The following is a 22,383-nucleotide window of genomic DNA, read 5'->3' as shown; positions in this document are numbered from 1 at the left end:
GTTATCGGCGGATACAACATCTTTGTTTGTATGTGGTGCTGAGGATCGAACCCTGGCCGCACGCATGCCAGGCGAGCATGTTACCGCTTGAGCCACATCCCCAGCCCCGGTAATATTTAATTTAGATTAGTGTGATAATGTACTATTTCTGTAAACTGGTTCAAGTAAAATTTAAGCTTAGTGTTCGTAAATGCTTTTAGAGGCTTTTTCAAAGGACTTTATCTTATAAAATATGAATTTCAGAAGTGTATCATGCCCTATTATAAAGTTTTACATGTCAAAAATTATTTTAATGGGGACTGGGGTTGTTGCTCAGCGGTAGAGCACTTGCCTCTCGAGTGGGAGGCACCAGGTTCGATCATCTGCACCACATAAAAATAAATAAATAAAGATTTTTTTTTAAAGTAATTTAACAAATACCTGCCCTTTGAAATCTGTACAGGAATTTAATAATGCAAACAGTTTTTAATTCTCTAGATTCTCACTGATGTTTAATAACAGTACTGTACATGAGCATTCATTTCCTCAGGCTAGTCCACAAAGGCCTCTCCTTTTTTTTCCCCCTCCACTTTTCACATTTATTTATTCTGTCCTCTGTCAGTTCCATTCTGCAATCAAGTGACATTTTAATTATTTTGGTTATTGTTTTAGCCTAAAAACATTTGATTCTTCCTTATAACTTCTGGGATTTTTATTCTAATTAGTTATACACATGATAGTAGAATGTATTTTTACATGTTATACATATAGAGAGTATAACTTCTCATTCTTCTGGTTGTACATGATGTAGAATTATATTGGTCATGTAATCATATATGCACATAGGATAGTAATGTCCAATTCATTCTACTATCTTTCCTATTCCCATTCCTCTTCCCTTCCCTTTCTTCCCCCTTTTCTAATCCAAAGTACTTCTCTGCTTCCCTAAATCCCACTTCATTGTGAAATTAGCATCTGCATATCAGAGAAAATATTTAATCATTCGTTTGGGGAGATTAGCTTGTTTCACTTAGCATGATATTCTCCAGTTCCATCCATTTACCAGAAAATGCCATAATTTCATAGTGGCACCAAAACAGACATGGAGACCAATGATACAAAATAGAAGGCACAGAGAGAAGCCCACAGAAATACAGTTGAATTTTATATATATATTGTCCAATTATATTTCTTTCTTCATACTAGACAAAGGTGCCAAAAACATACATTGGAGAGAAGAAAGCCTATTTAAAAATATTGCTGGGAAAACTGTAGGAAAATGAAATTAAACCCTTATCTCTCACCTTGTACAAAACTCAAATCAAAGTGGATCAAGGACTTATGCATTAGAACAGAGACCCTGCACCTAATAGAAGAAAAAGTAGGCCCACATCTTCTCCATGTCATCTTAGGAACTGACTTCATAAGACTTCTAAAGTGCAAGGAGTAAAATCAAGAATCAGTAAATGGGATGGAATCAAATTAAAAAGCTTCTTCACAGCAAAGGAAACAATCAAGAACATGAAGAGGTATCCCATAGAATAGGAGGAAATCTTTGCCACCTGCACCTCAGATAGAGCATTAACTTCCAGAATACATAAAGAATTCAAAAAACCTAACACAAAAAAACACAAATAACCCAATCAATAAATGGGCTTAGGAACTGAACAGAAACTTCACAAAGGAAGAAATATGATTGGACAACAAATATATGAAAAAATGTTCAACATCTCTAGCAATTAGAGAAATGGAAATTAAAACTACACTGAGATTTCATCTCACTCCACTCAGAATGGCTATTATCAAAAATACAAGCAACTCTAGATAGGGCAATGGAGGCGGGAGGGGAAGGGAGGGGGCAATGGGTGTACAAAAGGTGGTGGAATGAGATGGACATCATTACCTTAAGTACATGTATGAAGATACGAATGGTGTGAATATACTTTGTATACAACCAGAGATATGAAAAATTGTGCTCTATATGTATAATATGAATTGTAATGCATCCTTCTCTTATATATAATTAATTAGAATTAAAAAATTTTAAAAATACAAGGAACAATAAATGTTGGCAAGGATGTGGGGAAAAGAGTTTATTTTTACATTGCTGGTGGGACTGCACATTGGTGTAACCACTCTGGAAAGCAGTATGGAGATTCTTCAGAAAACTTGGAATGGAGCCGGGGATATAGCTCATTTGGTAGAGTGCTTACCTTTCATGCACAAGGGCCCTGGGTTCAATCCCCAGCAACACACACACACACACACACAAACACAAAGGCAGGGTCAGGACAAGCAAACTGATCACTCTGGCAAGAAAACTTGGAATGGAACCACCATTTGATCCAGTTATCCCACTCCTCAGTATAACCAAAGAACTTAAACAGCATACTACAGTGATACAGCCATCTCAATGTTCATAGAAGCTCAATTCACAATAGCTAAACTATGGAACCCACCTACGGGCCCTTCAACAGATGAATGGATAAAGAAAATGTGGTATATGTATATAATAGAATATTACTCAGCCACAAAGGCCTTTCTGATCTATAAAAATACAGTAAGAGTTGATACTACTGTAATAGTACTCCAATAGGACAAAAAAGTAATCCAGAGTACTGAAGCTTGTTTTTTAGATTTTAGTTTACTTATGAGAATGAGGAAGTCTTCATGAGACTTCTGCAGATAATATTTGCTCCTGATAATTCAGTCACTGTAACTTCACTTGAAAATTTATGATTCTTTATTTAGAAACAGATGTCAAAATCACCATAAAACACCAGCTATCATTTTTGTTGATTTGGCATGTTTATTAATTTTTTCCTTGGCTTGCATAGTTTGGGGAGGATTATTTTCCTCTTGCCTCAACACAATTTCAATGCCTGAAAAAAGTCTTGACAAAAGGGGTGGAGGAAAAATAGAATTAAAGATGTTGTGGGAACTGACTTCTTTCATAAGACTCCTAAAGTGCAAGAAGTGGCAGAGCACATGCCTAGCACATGTGAGGCACTGAGTTTGATCCTCAGCACCACATAAAAATAAGTATGTAAATAAATGAAGGTATTCTGTCCATCTTCAACTTAAAAAAAATTTAAAAGAAAAAAGATGTTGTCTATCATATATGAGGAATAGCTATTTCTATGTTGAGTTAGCTGAGTTTAAGCAGTAAAAAGTAAGAGGAAAGTGACAAAATGAGTTTTAGTTACTTATTTTTTTCCTTTGGAACATCAAACAGCACTAAAATTTTTTATCCCTGCCAGGTGAAAGAATTAGAATTGAAATGCATTGCATCCTCATGGTCAGTAGTAAGCAAGCCATGTGTAGGTCAAGTGTTTAGGAGAGCTGTGAGTGAGCTTATAATATTACCATATGGACATTGAGAAATTATTTTCACAGAGATAATGATGAATTTTTTCTGTATATACATTTTGTTTCAAGTGTTTATATCTGTATTTAGTATTTGGTGTGTAAAGAGGGCTTTTCTTCTGGTAACTTGAACTGAGAATTTGAAATTACAAACCTCTTTTTGCTATAAATAGACAAATGTTTATTTTTGTCCAAAATACTTGAAAGTCAACCATGTAAGTTAATTTTTACATATTATAAATTTCACAAATAATACATCTGTTATTTTTCACATTGTTGTAGTAACAGAAGTTGAAATAATATGGTTTAACTTTGATTGAGCTAAAATGCATTGGTTTACTTATTTAGATTATTTTGAAATTTTCATCACATAGATGAAAATTAGCTTAAAATCTCAATAATGTCAAAAGTATTAATGCAAATTAAAGGACAAATGTTAAATGTTTTCAGCATTTTGGTCTGTTTTGAAAATTAAAAGTATTAGTAAACTGTTTTGAACAATTTGACATTTGAGATAATAGTGTTTGTTTTCAATTTGAGAAATCATTTTTTAACATATTTATAAAAGAATAACTTAATTGGACATTAATAAGAACTTACATCATAAATGCAAGGGCATTGAATAAATTTACTCCTTGTAAATGTTATTGAGAGTAACATATCTCTTATCCATATGCAGATATCCATATTTCTCTGATAGAATCTAATTTGAACACATCAAGACAGATTGGCGTTTTCAGTACCATAAAAAACGGCTTTGTTAATTGCAAACCATATTTAGTATGACCTTATAACAAAGTAGCACCTTAAGTGTCATGCTTTGTCTTTAATGTGCACACTGGAGCTTGGTTCATCTGTGCTAGACAACTGCACTTCATGAAAAGAGTTTTTTTCTTGATAGGCAATTAGCAGTAATTAGGAAAATTCACCTCAATAAGATGTCAACATGAGATTATTTTAAAAAGTTGAATGTCAGTGACTTAAAAAGAAAGTTCTCTGACACATAGGTATGGCATGTGAAACATGAAATGTTAATTTAACTTTTCTGCTTATTATTCATGCACAATATTATTTTGTCATTCAGACACTACACTGACAGAGTATAAGGGTGTTAAAATAATGCTGCTGGAATAAAAAGGGGATTAATCTACCATTGGCCAATTAGCCAAAGGGTACTTAATGGTCTCTAAAGGCTACTGAAATCTAACTACTAGCAAAAGCTAGTGGTAAAAAGTCCTCTATATTACCTTCATTTGCTTGACGTTTTGTGAAACATACTCTAGGCTTTTAATAACTGCATTTGTCAGAAAACAGTTTGTAAGTGAGTGATGTAGTAACTGAGTGGATTTTTCATAAGATATTTTGTTACATAGATAATTATATCTCTGTCTAGATTCTTTGTTATTGACTTTCAGTTTTTAATTTTTTCTCTTGGTATTATCAAATATCATAACAAAGCAAAATTCATGCTTTAAATTTAAAACTTTTATTACTAAACTTGAGAGTTATAACTCTTAACTATTTACCTTCCTGAGTACTTACATGGAAATTCTCCGTGTGTTGGTGACTGGAAAATCAACTGTATAAGTGTCTTGATTACTCTCAGGAATATTATTTGATTAAGTGACTAAGCTTTTAGTCTTATACATAGACAACAATATACAGAATTTTGTTTCTTTATATTTTATTCTCTATAAAATTGTAATATTCCAAATGAAAGAATGTTGACTATTCACAGGAAGAAGAAATATCATTAAGATTTCTCTTTCTAGGGGGTTTATAGGGTTTGTGCCTGTAAAATTCACATAGATATTATAAACTAGAATTTTATCTCAATTCTCTGCTTTAATTCTGATTACAAAATTTACATTATAATTATTTTTAAAAATAAGATTTTTAAATTGCTGACTCTGCTTAAGTATGAGCCGGAATAATCAAGTTGTAAAATAATCAGTGAACTTATAATAATGTCCTATGTCAGCCCTAAGCAGAATTTAAGATTCAGAGATTTTGGTGAAGTAATTCAAAACAGATTACTCCCATTCAGCAGTTGCTTTTCCCTACTTTGATTGTCAATTCCTATGGCTTTCAAAAAGAGAAAAAAAAATTGGAGACTTACTCTGTAGTTATAAATGGGAACTACACTTCACTCTTTACTCTGTTGCTGATTGACCTTTTCCACATTCAGCATCTAACCTTTGCTCCAGTATCAACTGGTAGAGTTCTTTTTCCACCAACCATTTCTTCCAAGGGCTTCCCCCAAAACCCTGCTGCTCTAACCATGTCCTTCAATGTCATGTTTAGATGGATTCTATAGAATTTCTGTGTCTATTTTTTAGATCCTACTATCCCAACTAAAAATATTTTCCTAATTTTAAAATGTTTCATTACTTTAAGCTTTTACTGTAAAAAAAATATGGAAAATACAAACTGTATCTTTGAATACAATAGAGTGACTATTGTCCAGAAAAAAATGTAGGTCACAATTAGTCTCTTGTTGGAAATGAATATTTGAGAATTAAAAGTATTCCTTTGCCTTGGGGCATTGCTTCTAAAGTATTTGGATACTCAAAATCCTTTTCTTTATATGCTATAGCTAGTATTGTGACCATTAAATAGGCAGGTGTTGAATATTTTATTCTTTGGAGACATCAAGATCTGAAAATATAAAAACAATATATTGTTTTGGAAGTCCTTAGGGAAATTTTATTTCAGATTTCTTTCTAAATAAACCCTTCTTACATTGGACCTGTAAAATCTTTTTTGGACCCATTTACTATTATTATTATTATTGATAATTCATTCTTAAACATTAACCTGTTTACTAAAGATCTCTGGTGATGAAGATATGCTCCTTCTCCTAAGGTCTGTTATCAGTTTACTCATCCACATTCTAGCAGGTACCTTCTCTCACATAAAAACTGAAGAGCAGAGTGGTTAAGGTACAGGCTAGAGCAATTGATGCTACCTCTAGTTTCTAGGACACACGTGACACAGCATATTAGGGAAATTACTTGAAAAGAAACTGCCTCTAGAGGTATAACCAGGCAGGAACTGAGGAGAGTAGCAGTTCCCTTAGCTTTCTGTTCTGTTTCTTGATAACACTGTAGTTTGTTGTTAAATATTTCTGGTTTATAGACTCTGGTCAAGGCAAGGGTTATAACTTTTTCATTTACCATTGACAATACAGAATTATTGTAGTGCTTTCCACCTGATATAGAAAAAAGAATGAATGATATTGAGTCAGATTCTGAATCTAAATACTTCCCATTCAAATCCTACAGAAAATGTCAAGTTGGAGCCCAAAATTAAAGCAATTTGTGAATGCAGTCCTACATAAGAGAATAAGGAAGAGTAGGCCAAGGGAAACATCTTCACCCTGTTCATGGGATTCCTATTGCTGAGAGCAGCAAAGGAAAGATTCTAAACAGAAGCCTTTTGCTTGGCAAATGAACTACAGATGAAGATCTGGTGGAGTCAGTTTATATTTCTAAGCATAGAAAATGGAATATTAAAAAAATTTCAAAAATAAAATTAATACAAAATTATGGATGAGACAACAAAATTAATCCACAGTGAGGCTTATATAAACCATACACCAAAGGGTTTGAGATACTTGCTTGAGGTGGGCAGGGTGGGAATAAGGGAACAAAGGACAGGCTCAACAGGGGACTGATTTTTTAAAAATTATGACTTACACTAGTTTTTTTTATGCTGCATAACAATTTATCATAAACTAAGCAAGTTAGAAACAACATATACTTTCATTACCACTAGTTTTTCCGTGTCAGGAGTCTGGCACACCTTAGCAGGTCTTCTGCTCAGAGTATCACAGGCTGTAATCAGTGTGTCATCAAGGCTGCCTTCCTTTCTATAGCTTAGGCTTCCCTTCTAAACTCACATGTTTCTTGAAAAATAAAATCACTTTCTTATGGATATAGAGCTGAGGCCCTTCTTTTCTTCCTAGCTGCCAACCAAGAACCATTCTCACCTCCTTGAGGCCTCCCTTAGAGTCTTGCATTGTGGTTCCTTCCTAGTCCCTTCATAACATGTCAGCTTACTTCTTCCAGGCTGCCAGGAGGATACCTCTCTCAGGGAAGGCCCCTGATCATCTTCAAGAGAGCTTACCACATAAGGTTATAACCAGGCAGGGTAATCTTAAAGTGACTTGATTAGAATCCTAATTGCCACCACAGAGTCTCCTTTTAGTATAAGTTATCATTGTGGTAATAGCCTGTTTTATTCTCAGGTTCCACCTGCATACAAGGGGAAGATATTATAGCTAGAAGTAGGTCATTGGGGGTCATCTGAAAATTGTGTCTACCACAGGATTCACTACTGAAGAATAGTAATATATTCAGTATATGTATTCTTGTTTCTCCTTATACTTGTTTAGAGAGTTATGTACATTTCAGAGATTTATAGTTCATCACTATTATATTTATTTTTAATTTAAATTAAAATTTTAACTGTTACATAAATTCATGAATTTTTACTTGTTTATGAGGTACCATGAGATGTTCCATTACATATATACATTATATAATGTTTAAGTCAGCTTAAACACGTCTGTCTCTGCCAACATTTATCATTTCTTTATGGTGAAAACATTCTAGAATTTTTTTTCTAGTTTTTTGATATATATAGTATATTATCATTATCTAAAATCAGGCAAATTATAATGTCATATTATGTGTATGTCTGAACAGGTAACAAATCCCATCATAATATACAGCTGTGATGTACAAATAAATAAATAAATAAATAGTCAGTCACCTTACTGTGCAATATACAACACCAAAAATTTCTTACTTCTACATAACTGTAACTTAGTATTACCTGATAAACTTTTCCCCATTCTTCTCACTGGCCTGTGGTAACCACCATTCTACTCCAACTTCTATGAGATCAACTTTTTTAGATTCCAAACATTAGTAAGATCATGAAGTGCTTGTCTTTCTGTGCTTGGTTTATTTCACTTAACATAATGATCTCCAGTCCCATCCTAAAGTTCTAATATGTAAATAATTAGTATTATCTACTTTAAATTTTTGTAGAATTAAGTTCTATTTTATAATTGGTTAGAAATAATTGACTATACATAAATCAATACAAATTTCAGTACTTACTGAAGTAAACTTTTAAATTTAAAAAGTCTTTTAGACTGCAGCACTGAGCATACAGAGTCAGAGGAGCACATCTGGCATCAATAAGCATGTAGCCTAGCAGAGATCCTAAATTGATCCTAGTAAAACAAGTAACTCTGCCTTAAGATGAACTAAAATTTCTGTCAAGAGAGAAATTATAGGATAATTATGTACATATATTAAACACTTTTTTCATTAATCTATGTCTTCATCTTTAAGATATGTCTCAGACTCTGTAGGGTAGCATTTCCCATAAAATAATGCTACCAATAATGCTTCAGATTTAAAATCTACCAAGTGCTATCACAGATGTTTTAAAAATTCTGTCTTCAAAATTACCATTCTTAAATAAGCAACATCATCTTTGTTTTAAAGGAGGAAACAAAGATACATACTTGCTTAAGTCCACTTGGTTGATAGGTAACAGTTCCAGAGAAAGAGAATCTGGAAATTATGACTCTTCCATCTGTGCTTTGTTATGTCACTTTTAAATACAATGTAACATAAAAATTTAAAAACTTTGATTGATGATGGAAAAGTAATATAAAAGAAATATGAATCATTCTATTGATAAAAATAATAATTTAAGGGTAATCTTAATTTATTAGTAGATTTTACAGCACAATCTCTTTCTAACAAGATCACCCACAAAAGTAGTATCACAGCCCAAAACAAGAGTAAGGAAAAGAAAGATTTTTTTTTTAAAGAGAGAGGGGGAGAGAGAATTTTTAATATTTATTTTTTAATTCTCAGCAGACACAACATCTTTGTTTGTATGTGGTGCTGAGGATCGAACCCGGGCCGCACGCACGCCAGTCTAGCGCGCTACCGCTTGAGCCACATCCCCAGCCCCGGAATAGAAAGATTTTATACTACTTCTCTCTATAGCATTTCTCAAATAAGAAACAGAATTCTTAAACTGAGAGAAATTAATAATAGAGCCCACATTATTTTTCCAAAATTCTAAGGGATAAACAAAAAATTTCAAACTGATGGAATAAATGGTTTGTATAGTTCCCATTTCAACAGATGCTTCTATGCATATATAATATTAGAAATGTTTTAAAGATTGTAAAGATTTTAAGTATACTTTAATCAAGATATTATATTTTAATAAAGTACAAGTAATTCTATCTTCTCCAAAGTTTTAGTGTTTTTTTATTTAATGATTTTTGTATTGTTAAGATGATGGTGAAATTTACATATGTATGTCTTTCAGAGAAATACTTTTTGGGGGTTGGTCTTTCCTCAATAAAGACATATTGTAGTGTTAATATCTGCCACCATGGAAGTAATAGACAGAAAATAGGAGTATGGCAAATAAGAAAAGCCACCCAGATCTGTTCCTAAGGAGATAAGAAACTCACCAGATTTTAGTTTCTTGTGTTGAGATTCTACCTGCAATTGCTGCCATGAGTTTCATCTTTCCAAACTGAAATCTTGAAAAGTCTAATTTAAATGCAGAGTGTTAACATCAGAATTCAGAAATATTCTGGTATATGCTGCCAAAGTAAAAACTTAACTAATACTACATTATTAATGAACTGTATTTTAATTTTTATGGTTATAAATAGATTGTAAATAAGAGCTGTAATTGATGTGTCCTTACAGCATATCTGAACTACAAATAGGAAACTTCTTTTGGTTCTTTTTATACCTAAGCATTATTTTTACATATTGTGGTGTATACATAGGTGGTCAAAAGCATCCTCCTTGAAGGATTTAATGTTTACTAGTGTTCATAGACAAGGAACATGCGTAGTTTTATGGGAGCAAAGAGAAAGAAGAAGAAAAGAACAAAGAAGACTTTGTGTGGAAGGAAAACTAAGTTGCCCTTCAAAGACAAGAAATCCTTCAGTTGTAGGAAACACTATGTGTAGTCATTGATGCAGAAATGGCAGGCAAGTTTGGCTTCAGGTGATTACATGACAAACACAAGTTTAAGTTAATCTTAGAAAACTTTATTATCTACAGATATCTGAGTTTTATTCCATTGGGGTGAAAAACCCCTAAAGACCTTTGAACAAAGGAATAACAGGGGAAAGATGTAGTAGGAAGTTGTATAAAAAGTGAGATGGAGTTGGGGAGAGGGAGGGTCCTGGCAGTAACCTCAATGGGATAATGAGAATCTCCATTGAGTGAATACAGAAAGAGAATACAGATAGAATACAAATTTAAGAGACTGTATAATTTATAGAACATGACAACTGCTTGGACATAGGAAATTAATAAATAGGGAAAGGTAGATTCAAGCTTGAATGGTAACCCAGAAGATTTTCAGATTTAAGGAAATTGTGATTTCACATTCAGATATTAATTATTGAGGTACCTTTGGGACAATTCATGAACAAATATTTACTGAAAATCTATAGAACTGTACTTACAGATCATAAACTAAAATATAGCCAAATAAATAGTCTTTTCACCAAGACATACTCTTATTTCAAATATATCAAGCCCTAGTTCTGAATCCTTGATCTTAAATATTCATTCTTAACTATACACAGTGTGTATACAAATACATATTTATTTGGGTTCTAGATATTATGCTTAAAAACAGTGTTAATACGTAAATTACTTATGCCCCATGTTTATAGTACCATACATTTTAGCTACATCTTTTGCTGTTTCTAATTGGAATTCATAACAAAGAAACATTTTTTTCTCACGAGAGATTTCAGGATCATTTTGTCTAATTGTTCCTTATGTTCAACTACCATATTATAAGCTTCTTTGGAATAATAAATCAGTCGTGCAGTTACCCTCTTAAAGATCTTGGAGTTGTTATGCTGCTAGTTTGGTGACATTCTGAAGACTATAGATTGGTAAAAGAGCAGGGCTAACAGTAAGATAGTTTTTTGTTTTACACTTCTTCTCAAAAATATTATTAGTATATCATTTAGCAAAATATTTGTTATCAAAATTTCAGATATTAGAAGTTCAGTGCAATTCTGTGTCCACATTACAAACAGGACTTGTCAGCTATCAACCAAATACATAATATTGAGCAAGATAGTTTGCATGCTATTTGAAATAAATCCCTAACAAGACTTATCTGTTAATTGGACTTAACGTTTATGTTACTACATGAGAAATATTTTGGCTACTACAGAGAGTAGTAAGATCTATTAAGTACAATAAACAACTAATATCTGTTATCCTTTCCTGCTCTAGCTTGGCTTTTACCAAGTTCAGTACATAGACCCTGTGAATCTCTGGCTTACTCATGTATTTGTGAAGGCAAAGAAATAGTACTTCTTGAGTAAAGACCAGCCAACCAGAAGTTATTGAGTACAGCTAATTCATATTGTTTTCACTTGACTAGCCCACAAACTTAAGCAAAAGCTAATTGAAGTTGAATTTTTGCAATTTTTAAAACCTTTTATAATTGTTTTCTTCAACATTATCCTATTGTAGGATTTTATGCTGAAAATCATTGAATTAACAATTATTTACCTTTATATTTATATTTCTTTTTCTTTTTTATTTTAAAGAAGCTAAATTTGGATTTGGCTGAGCTTCGGAAGGAAAAAGAAGATTTACTAAAGAAATTGGAGTCCTCATCTGAAATCACAAGTTTGGCAGAAGAAGTTTCCCGGATAACAACTCCTAGGATACACATTACATCACTGAGTCCTTCAAGGAGCATGGATCTGGAAATGAAGCAATTGCAGTGTAAACTAAAGGTGATTTTAAAGTTATTAAATATGAAAACATCCTTAAAGACAAGCTTATACCAACTATAATTTATTCTAACAAAAGTAAATTATGGCATCCAAAAATTATTAATACTACATTTTATTTTATCATTCAGGTTCAGTTTGATAGATTCTTATCTGTTAACTCATAGTACTGTTCTCTGAAAAAAAAAAAAAAAATTGACCAGACACCCTGAAATCGTAACTTAGGAGCTAATAGAAACTTCTCCAATATTCAACTCCTCTCTGCCCCCACTGTCTCCCTCTGACTAAACAGAATTGTCTCAAACATAGTATCAACATATACCTAATTGCTCTCCTCTATACATGTTACTATTTTAGTTTGGTCCTTTTTGATTGGATATGGAGAAAGAGAAGAGATGTAGAGAGGGGGAGAAGAAGCAGAAATCAAAGATGGACTGGTTTAGCATATTTCAACAAGTTAAATGTGTGAGAATAAAAAGCTGTGATCCTTTGGTTTATAAAGAATTATATTTAAGTCAAAGAAAAACTTGTCAACAGTTTAAAAATGGGACTGACCTTACTTTAAATAGAATTACCTTGTAAGAAACAAGATTGATGAGTTTTAATTGGAGAGTTAATTTTCATGCTGCTTAAAACAAGTTCATTTGCTTTTCACATATTTAATTCTGTTCTTCAGCGGGAATTGGTAGCTGGAAGCTAAAGGTAGTGTTATATAGGACCATAGTTACAAGGAGAGTCACTAGAAGGAAATATCTTACTGTAAATGCACAGTGTACATTTAAAAATAGAATTACTGTTAAGATTATATTGACTTATTGAATTGTGGAACAGACTCAGTTGTTTTCAACCAAAAAATGATATTTTAGTATAGGATTAAGAATAAGATAAAATTTAAAATAAATGAGTGCATCTTTGCTTGAAAATATTTTGCTTTCTTAGAAATAATCATTTACAAGACTGGCATTAATTCGGATACTTCTTAAATGCCATCCTTGGACAATGTTTACATGTAGAACTTGCCTCAACAACATTTTATGTTCAAATACCTTATATAAAATTAGAAATGTGAGAAAAAATAATTGTGAAAGTTTTGGGGCATGTATCTTTTAAAAGATGCTTTTGTCTTTGAAAATGTGCAATAAAATGTATAAATCAAACATTTTAGTGTTTATGTTTAATATACTAGAAGATAAAATCATTGAGATAGATAGTCTTTGGTCTTATGTATTACGTAGACTCTAATTCATAATTCTGTGATTCTTTTGAAGTGTTCATGATCCTGATATGTCATTTTCATCTAGATAAAACTGAATATTAGATCCTGTACTATGACTTCTACAGTTTTTTAAAAATTGCTAATACCTTTAAGTTGATTTATTTTATTTTACTTGCTATAGATGGTCTGAAAGCAATTAAAAAATAAAAGAAACAAATAGTCTAACATAATTTTGAGTGAAAATAGACCTACTTGAATGTGTATAAATTATTTACAATATAATTTTCCATAGTATAAGTTTTTACCCACATATAAATATTTATCTTGTTTTGAAGGAAAGTATCAGTCAGAAAAGTGAAACATGAGAATACCTAAAACAGTTTTGTTTAATTGTCTGTATCTAACCTGTAGTCTTGGAACACTGGTCAGGGCATTTAGAAACAAAAAAGATAAATATTTACTTTTATTTTGTTTCATATTTTTAAATGAAAATTTCCTAAAAGAAATTTAAGTGCATAATACTCTCTGCTACTAAAAATTTCTGTTTTAATATATTTGTTCATTAGTGCTGCCATAACAAAATATCACAGATGAGGTAGCTTAAAAAATAAACATTTATTTTCTCACAGTTCTGAAACTGGAGCTCCAAGGTCAAACTTTTCTGAGGCCTCTCCTTGCCATGTAGATGGCTTCCTTTGTCTTCATGTGATCTTCCCTTTGTGCATCTCCATCTCCTAATTTCCTCTTCTTATGAAGACACCAGTAATATTGTATTAGGACCCACCCTAAAACCTCATATTATATCTTATATAGTTAAAGTTCCTATCTCTACACATAGTCCCATTCTGAGGTCCTGGGGTTAGGTGAGGACTTCAGCATATGCATTTTAGGGGAACACGATATAGTTCAACACAGATCTCAAACTGTGAATGCAGTGATTATGTAAGAAGTAGCTTATTTTCTAACATATATATTTAAACTTAGTTGAGAAAGTTGATTAGACTTAAATCTCTTAAAGGTCCACATGGCATTTTTTTTAATTTTGTTCAATTAATATGTAGAGATATAGTTTTGGGTGTGTGGTGCAATGGATTGTACCCAGAGGTGCTCTACAACTGAACTACATACCCAGCCCTTTTTCGTTTTTTTGTTTGGGGACAGGATCTCCCTAAGTTGGCTTTGAACTTGTTTCTCCTACCTCAGCCTTCTGAATTGCTTCACTTGCAAGCATGCTGCACTTGCACCTGGCTGTGATTTCTTATATGTACTTTTCAAATGTCCTCGATTCACTTAAGATAATTAGAGTGCTCAGAAGCATTTTCTGTATTTTTATTTTTACTCATATTATATATGTTTTCTCAAAGACCCGGTTTTATATAGGTAGGTAATAAAATGTTAGCAATATACAAATTCCTTTTAGTGAATAATATATAATCAGTTCTTTATATTTACTTTATAGTTTTTTATACAAAATGGGTTAAATAATACTTAAATTTATATTTATGATTTTTTATTACTTTCTGATTGTTAAAGACCATTCTTTGTGATATGTACAATGTTATCTTCCAGTTTGCGTATAAATTAAAAATAATGGACATTAGTTTTTAAACTATTGTTATACATTCTATAAATAGGCTATTCTAAGTGTCTTACAAATACTAACCAAATAATTTTCATTTAACCCTATAAGATGGATTCTGATACTACCTCTCCACTAACTTCTTGTGGAGCCTGGTCAAAGAAATTACTTAACTACTCTAATGTTCTAAAGCAGAAATACCTTTCTGCTTATCTCATAGGACTTTTGAGGATCAAATGAAATAGCTGTCAGACTTAATTTTGGCAAAAGCATATATCAAGCTGGCATTATTTTATCTATCCTAATTCAGTAATCCCTCTATTTTCTAGAACTCTTATAAGTATAGCATATTCAGCCACATAAAATAGAGCCTTAAGTCTAAAAACAGAAATGAGTAGAATACCTATCTTAAAATTCACTTAATTTATTCCACTGAAGATACTATCAAACTTTTGTTTTACTATCTGTTGTCTTTTATTTTAGATGTTTATTTATTTCATTATTTCATGTTTATTTATTTCATGTGTCAGCAGAAAATATTTTAAAAGCACCAACTTAGAAATGTGCATATGAAGGAGCAGGATGTTTGTTTTGGGCAGGAATATTGACAGGCAAAAAGGTAGAAGCAGCAGATTGACAGGAAAAAAAAGAAATATGAAAAGTTAAGGTAAATAGAGGGGACCATTTAGAGTAGGAGTATTTTTACTATACTAGTTCTTAAGGGTATCACTATATTATAGTATAAAGATAATGTATATACTAATATCATATTTAACTAATATAGTGAAAATATATATTTATAACATCATTTTAGCATAATCATGGATGTTCATATTTCTAACTGAATGAACAATCATTTCAGAAAAAAATCATGTGTTTAAATAAAAGCTTCAGTTATTTGGTAAATTCACTAGTGTGTCGTACCTGATTATGGCAGTCCTAGAAACAGGACATTGTAAATATCTCTGTAAACATGCAAAATATAGTAAAAATTTAGGTTATGGTAAACACATAAAAATTTGTAACATTTAAAATAGGTACATGTTGAGGTAGCTCTTTGGGTTATTAAGAAAAATTAAGATTCAATTTCATGTAAAAATTAAATTATTTCAAATTTTAAATTCACATGTGCTGTGGTAGTGTAATATTCAAAGTTGGTGTGATTAATTTAACTCACTTTTCTTGTGTGATTAATGATTTCATACTTTAAAAAAAATTGCCATTAATCAAACATCCAAACCTAGGAATAGTTCTAACCGTTTATTATAGTTTATAGAATTAGTAGAAGAACTATTCCAAACACTTATTTACCTAACTAAAAGGTCCAAAAGAGTTTCACTCAGGTTAGTCACTTTGTCTGCTGGCTGTCAACTGGGATATCTTTATACTGTTTCACATGGCCTTTCAAGTGTCTTCCTTGCAAAGGGATCCCACAGAAGCATTCCAAGAGGGTGAAAGCCACAAGACTTTGCTGCGTCATTTCTGACAAATTCTTCTGGTCAAAACTGATAATAGACCAGACTAGATCAAATAGCTTAAGAAATAAATCCCACCACTAGATGGGAAAAGCAGCAAATTATTTGTGACTATATTTAGTCTATTTCAGGTTTCTAGTAAGTCCAGCATTCATTTTAAATGATATTATTAAGTCATCAAAGTTCCTACTCATACATTTATGTTTCACTAGGATAATTCATATTTCCTATAAGTGTATTTGAAGCATGAACTCTGTTTTTGTTATATGATTGTTTTCCTCTATACTCTGGCATACCATATAAACATTTTAATATTGTGTCTATTAGAAAATATAAAAGCACTTAAAAATTTTAATGTTCAATTATTGTTCATCATAATTATTATAAATTTATTATTATTATTTAAAATGGTGTTTATTTTGCATTAGATCAAGATTGAAAGGTATATCTGTTTTTAATTAGAATGCAACCAATGAATTTACTAAGCAGTCATCAAACGTGAAGTCTCTGAAGTCTGAACTCCTAGCAAAAGAAGAATACATAAAGGAAATGCATGAAAAGTATGTTTTTTTCATATTTCTATCCATTGTATTTGGTGCCACCTAGTGGTAGTCCGATTGGTTAAACATTGCATCTCCCCAAGATACCCACGTATCATTAATAATGGAATTTTACTTTCTTAATTCATGTTTAAAGCTATATAAGATAGAATTGTAAGGAATGTTGCATATAGCATAATTAATGACAAATTGGTTACTATTTTTAGTTAGGGTAAGAATAAAATAAGATTTCCCTTATTAAACATATATAATTTAGAGTAAATGTAAATTAATGACTTAAAGACTATGGATAAAAAGATTTAAAATGTGGCAAATGTTTGGCAAAAAATATAGATGGATATTTATAGTAAGTTTAATGTCTAAGTTTATAAAGCTAATGTGGAAAAAAGGAAAGTTTTTTTTTTCTGTTTAAAATACTAGAGAGATACCTCTTATGTTATCATTATTTTTTAAAGGTGTTTTAAATGCTCCCAATATACTAAAATGCTTTTCTTTGTATATCACTTATAGCTACAGTAGAGTTTATAGGTGATGATATGTGTACATACAATTTCATTCATCATAGAAAAATTTGAGATAGATGTACCTCATATACATACCTGTATGCCAACCACATTGTAGGTGAAGGTCACTCCAAAGTGATATTAACAGGTAAAGAACTATTAGACAAAAAGATTAGTTAATATTTTTGACTGAAAATATATTGAAGTTTATTCGTAGTTTAAGAGGTGATCTTGCTTATAATTTAACAGTGAGGGCTCTAGAGAAACACTCTTTGAATCTTGGCTTTTCCACCTGTTAGCTCTATGCCACAATTTAATAGTATTAATTCATAAGGCTCTTAGAAGAAATAAATTAATTAACACATATAAAGCACTTACAATAGTGACTGGCATATAATAAGCCAGTCAATAAATAATAATAAATGTTAGTTATTGTCACTCTTACAGTGTAATTAGTGGTAGGGAGAGAAGTAGCAACAACAGTAGGAGTTGTCACACTACCATTTTATACTTATCATTTCATTATTTTAAGCTAAACCCATAGGTGAATTCCATCTCAAATGGCATTAAATAAGAAGATATTATGCCTGATTTTAGTTTCTTTGCATATTATAAGACTTATATGTTTATTATAGGATTTTTTTCCGACATTGTTCAACTTTTGATCATCTTTAAGTATCGCTTCAATTTTCCTAAGCAATGCAAAAATGTCATTTAAATATAATGATTCCGGGTTTTTATAAATTTTAATAATCTTTCTTTTGTTTTAATGTTATGTGTATTATACTGTAATAATCAAGTCACAACCACATTGTAGATTTTACTTAAAATATAGTACAGCAATATTTTATTCATTAAAATTTATTTTACTAATTTATAGTTTCATTAACATCAGATAGCATTTTAAAATTAACAGGCATAACCTTAGTGACATGCAAGATAAAGTATTTTCTGTTCTCTGGATAAAATATCTTTTTTTTTCCTTTCAAGGATGTCTCGAATGGAGAGGAATATAACCATGAAAAGACATTTAATAGAGGACTTGAAATTTCGACAGAAAGTTAATTCAGAAAGTAATGAGAGTTTTAGTGAAATGTTAGAAAATCTTGAAAAAAAGGTACCAATGTTTAAAATTCAAGATTCCAAAATCTCACATGTACTATAACCACATATTCTGTTTCTGTTTGTAACAATTGCATGAGAAGATAAGTTAAATTTTAAAAATCTTTAATATTTCTGAAATGCATAATTATATTTCATTCAGTATTTTATTTTATTTAAAACTATAATTTATAATGATAGAATAAATATTTCTGAATTTTTTGAGAAATTGATAATCGATAACTATCAGAAGATCTTTCCAAAGTGTACATTTTCCCCTGTATAATTAATTCAACACATATCGGGAGGTAGTTTTATTTAAATAGTTATATGTGACCTGAAACTAGAAAGAGTTTGTTTCAAAAGCAAAAAAGGTGGTATTTGCACGATTCATAAAGCAGTCTTTGCTTTGGCTTTCACTGAATGTTATTCACTACTGAAAGAGCATCTCCTTTACTTTCCTTGTTGAAGTTGAAAATCTAAGTATCTAGCAGTTCATATGATTTAAGAGAGAAAATTTTACATGAACATGAAAAATGCATGTGAATTTTATTTCTGTTTCTTCATCACCCACATAAATGATAATTTTTACAGGTTTTCAGTGTTATCCTTTGAATTTTGCTAAATTTTTATCTTCAGTAATCATTTCAGATAGACCTCTTTACAATCTTTGAATGAGTAATCATTTATCTTTAGTGGCATTAAATTGAAAAAGAAAAACTATTTCTCCTGTTATTCTTTGAAATATATAATAAATATGTTTTTATTTAGTACTCCATTATATATATTTTTACATTTTTATATGATTTTGATTTTTATTATTGGTTTAAGAATTGTTAGTTTTGCTAATGAGTTCTGCAAGTATAATTCTTGAATTCAATAGGATTTCATGAGAAAATAAATATAAGTGGACTCATTCAGTCATTCATTTAGTTTCTGATTAAACAAATATAGTATTGTACTAGAATGACTTTACCAAAGATAATTATCTTTGTATTTTTACTGTAGGTAAAGACATTAACTGAAGAATGTTCCAATAAGAAGGTATCAATTGATTCACTAAAGCAGAGACTTAATGTTGCTGTAAAAGAAAAGTCACAGTATGAACAGATGTATCAGAAAACTAAAGAGGAGTTAGAAAAAAAGGTATGCTTTTAGGACATTTTAGTCTAGGTATGGAATACAATGATGTCTTTTTCATTTTTAACATTGTCACTTTTATCTCCCCAAACTATCATGAGATAGTGAAACATTTCATATAACTGCAAAGAATATCGTATCTGTATAAGATACCAAGAATTTACTAAACATTAAATATAATGCTTTATTAGTGAAAATAAACAAAAACAACCACTAATTTTACCCAAATAAAAATAAATAATATATGAAGTAATAAAATTGTTTCGTGTCTGACTTGTATAACTATTCTGTTTCAAATTTATTCATGATAAAAATGTTTTTTTTTATTTTATGATTACTGATTTTTGCAGGATCTCAAGCTTACTTTCCTGTTCTCAAAAATAAATGAGACTGAATCAGCAATGGCAGAAATTGAAACAGCAGCATCAAAACAACTTCAAGGATTAGCACTACAAAGTGAGCAGGTTCTGGAAGGTGCACAGAAGAAATTGCTATTAGCCAATGAGAAAGTTGAAGAGTTCACCATATTTGTGAAGGTTTGAATCATTTGTGGTTTTGTACTTTACTTCAGGCAGACTACTTCAGATGATTGAAATAAAACTGTAAAGTTACTTCCTGCTTTTCTAACCCACAAACATCCTCCTCTATGTGTTCCATTGTTCAAAATTGTGTCTGTGAAAGATTTATTTTTATAGTTTTAATTTAAAATTTTTCACTCTGGCCAAGCTTGGTGGCAGCGCTAAGGAGGCTGAGACAGGAGGTTTGCAAGTTTGAAACCGGTCTCAGTAACTTAGTGAGACCCTAAGCAACTTATTGAAACCCTGTCTCAAAATCAAAAAGAAGAAGGGTCTGTGGATGTGGCTTAGTCATTAAGTGCACCTGGGTTCAATCTTCAATAGTAAAAAATCCAAAAATTCCACTCCTGTTCATATTTTTCTTAATTTCAATTTAGTAACAAAATTGTAGTAATCAAGATAGATTTGATATTAAAAAATTAAGTCATTTCCACTCTAGTTTCATTTTAAAAATAACCCAAACAAGAACAACAAACAGAAACATCATGTTCTTTGTAGCTAGGGGCCATCTTAAGTCCAGTATACAAACTTGACAGACAAAAGAGAAGACTACTTAAGTGCCTGCAAGGTAAATGATGGCAGAGGGTGTACCATTTAGAAATTACCTAAAAAAAGTGAAGAACTCCAGAAAAGCTTAGGATTTGGCTGCTCAAGAAACCACCAAATCTTCAAATGATGGAGTAGGAGCAGATATGGAGCTTAAAAGATAGTTTGTTTGAAGTTTTTACAAGGAACTTTGAGACTTCTGGTCTGTACTTTGATCCCATATAGTTAACAGTATTCTTCCCTCAATCTTCTGGTGAGGCTGAGGAGAAACAGCTCCAGCTACAAAATTAACACTAAGAGCTAGTGGTCTGCAATTGTTGTGCTTCTTTTAATTTTTCTGTGGACTGTTTAAATTCTGTTCAGTGTCTTTATTCCTTTTTGTATTGTCATTAAGCAAATCTTGCCACTAGATAGACCATGATGAGTTGCTTTATAGCAGGGACAATATTTTATTAATGTTTTATCATTATAGCAGCCTTCAGTGCTTTGCTAAGAATGAGAACACAATAATGATCACTATCTAATCTAATTTAGTTTTCATTAGGAATGTGAAATTTTAATGATAGTACTTTTGCTCCATAAAAGTAGGAACAAAACAATTGATAGTAAGAAAGTTATTATTTTCTTTCTTCTCTTTTCTCCCAAACCTCAATATTCTTTTTTTCCCCATCTTTGATGAGACTGAGTTCCCTACCCTTTTTTCTTCAGATGGCATGTATTATTAAAAGTAGTCATATCCTAGTAGTATCTACATATTTATACATGTAAAATGTTTTCAATTTATGGAATCTTTTAACTGTCCCCCTATAAAGTAAAATGACATTACCACTTAATGTCTTCTTTCCTAAAAGACCCAACACCATTTGAACCACTCATTAAGACCTTGCTGTAAAAATACATATTAGATATAAAGTATATCATTCTAGATACATTCATGTTTGTGTTCTCAAATTAGTTCTTTTTTTAAGTCTCTTTCTAGGTGGTCAGTAGTTGGGCATCTCTTAAAGCATTCAATTGAAAAGATATTCAGCTCAATATGTATTAGAATATTTTAAAATGTCCTTTACTATTGATCTCATTTATAAATAATAACATTTCTGGGCTTATGGTTTGCATATTAGTTAGCAAATAACTGGCATTATTTATAATGTTATATTCTTCATTCCCCTAAAAACAGGCACCTACAACATTGTGTGCCACTGAGTCTAAGGAAATCCCTTACTTTGCTTCTTTGAAAGTCAGAAATACTTTGGGGAGTTTTCTTATTTTAAAAAATATCTACAAAATAAATGAAATAAAACATTTTCTCTCTTAATGAAGGTTTCAATTGGTATGAAGTCAAGCCAATACCTTCTTCAGTGGATGCATAATTGCAAAGCATTAATTTTAGTAAATGTACTTTACCTTTTCCTAATTTAAAATCATTTTCTTCCAAATGCTTGGTTATGATGCATATTCTCATTGCATGTTGCCACTATTTTTTTAATTTTTTTGTTTTTTTTTATTAGTTGTT

The 22,383-nt window shown here is 31.1% G+C and overlaps 1 protein-coding gene across 3 annotated transcripts in view; it reads left to right on the top strand.

Moving 5' to 3' along the window:
* Cntln (centlein) overlaps positions 1 to 22,383 on the top strand; it is a 327,261-nt gene that overhangs the window by 263,174 nt on the left and 41,704 nt on the right. For all 3 annotated transcript variants that reach the window (XM_076843415.2, XM_076843416.2, XM_076843414.2), the window contains exons 19-23: positions 11,987 to 12,178; positions 16,908 to 17,005; positions 18,499 to 18,625; positions 19,618 to 19,755; positions 20,100 to 20,285. In XM_076843415.2, coding sequence (XP_076699530.1) covers positions 11,987 to 12,178; positions 16,908 to 17,005; positions 18,499 to 18,625; positions 19,618 to 19,755; positions 20,100 to 20,285 — 741 coding nt within the window. The remainder of the gene's footprint in view (positions 1 to 11,986; positions 12,179 to 16,907; positions 17,006 to 18,498; positions 18,626 to 19,617; positions 19,756 to 20,099; positions 20,286 to 22,383) is intronic.

The sequence above is a fragment of the Callospermophilus lateralis genome, chromosome 2, assembly GCF_048772815.1.
Source record: "Callospermophilus lateralis isolate mCalLat2 chromosome 2, mCalLat2.hap1, whole genome shotgun sequence".
NCBI classification, from domain to species: domain Eukaryota; kingdom Metazoa; phylum Chordata; class Mammalia; order Rodentia; family Sciuridae; genus Callospermophilus; species Callospermophilus lateralis.
The sequence above is the reverse complement of the archived record's forward strand: the minus strand, read 5'-3'. Positions and strand labels throughout refer to the sequence as shown.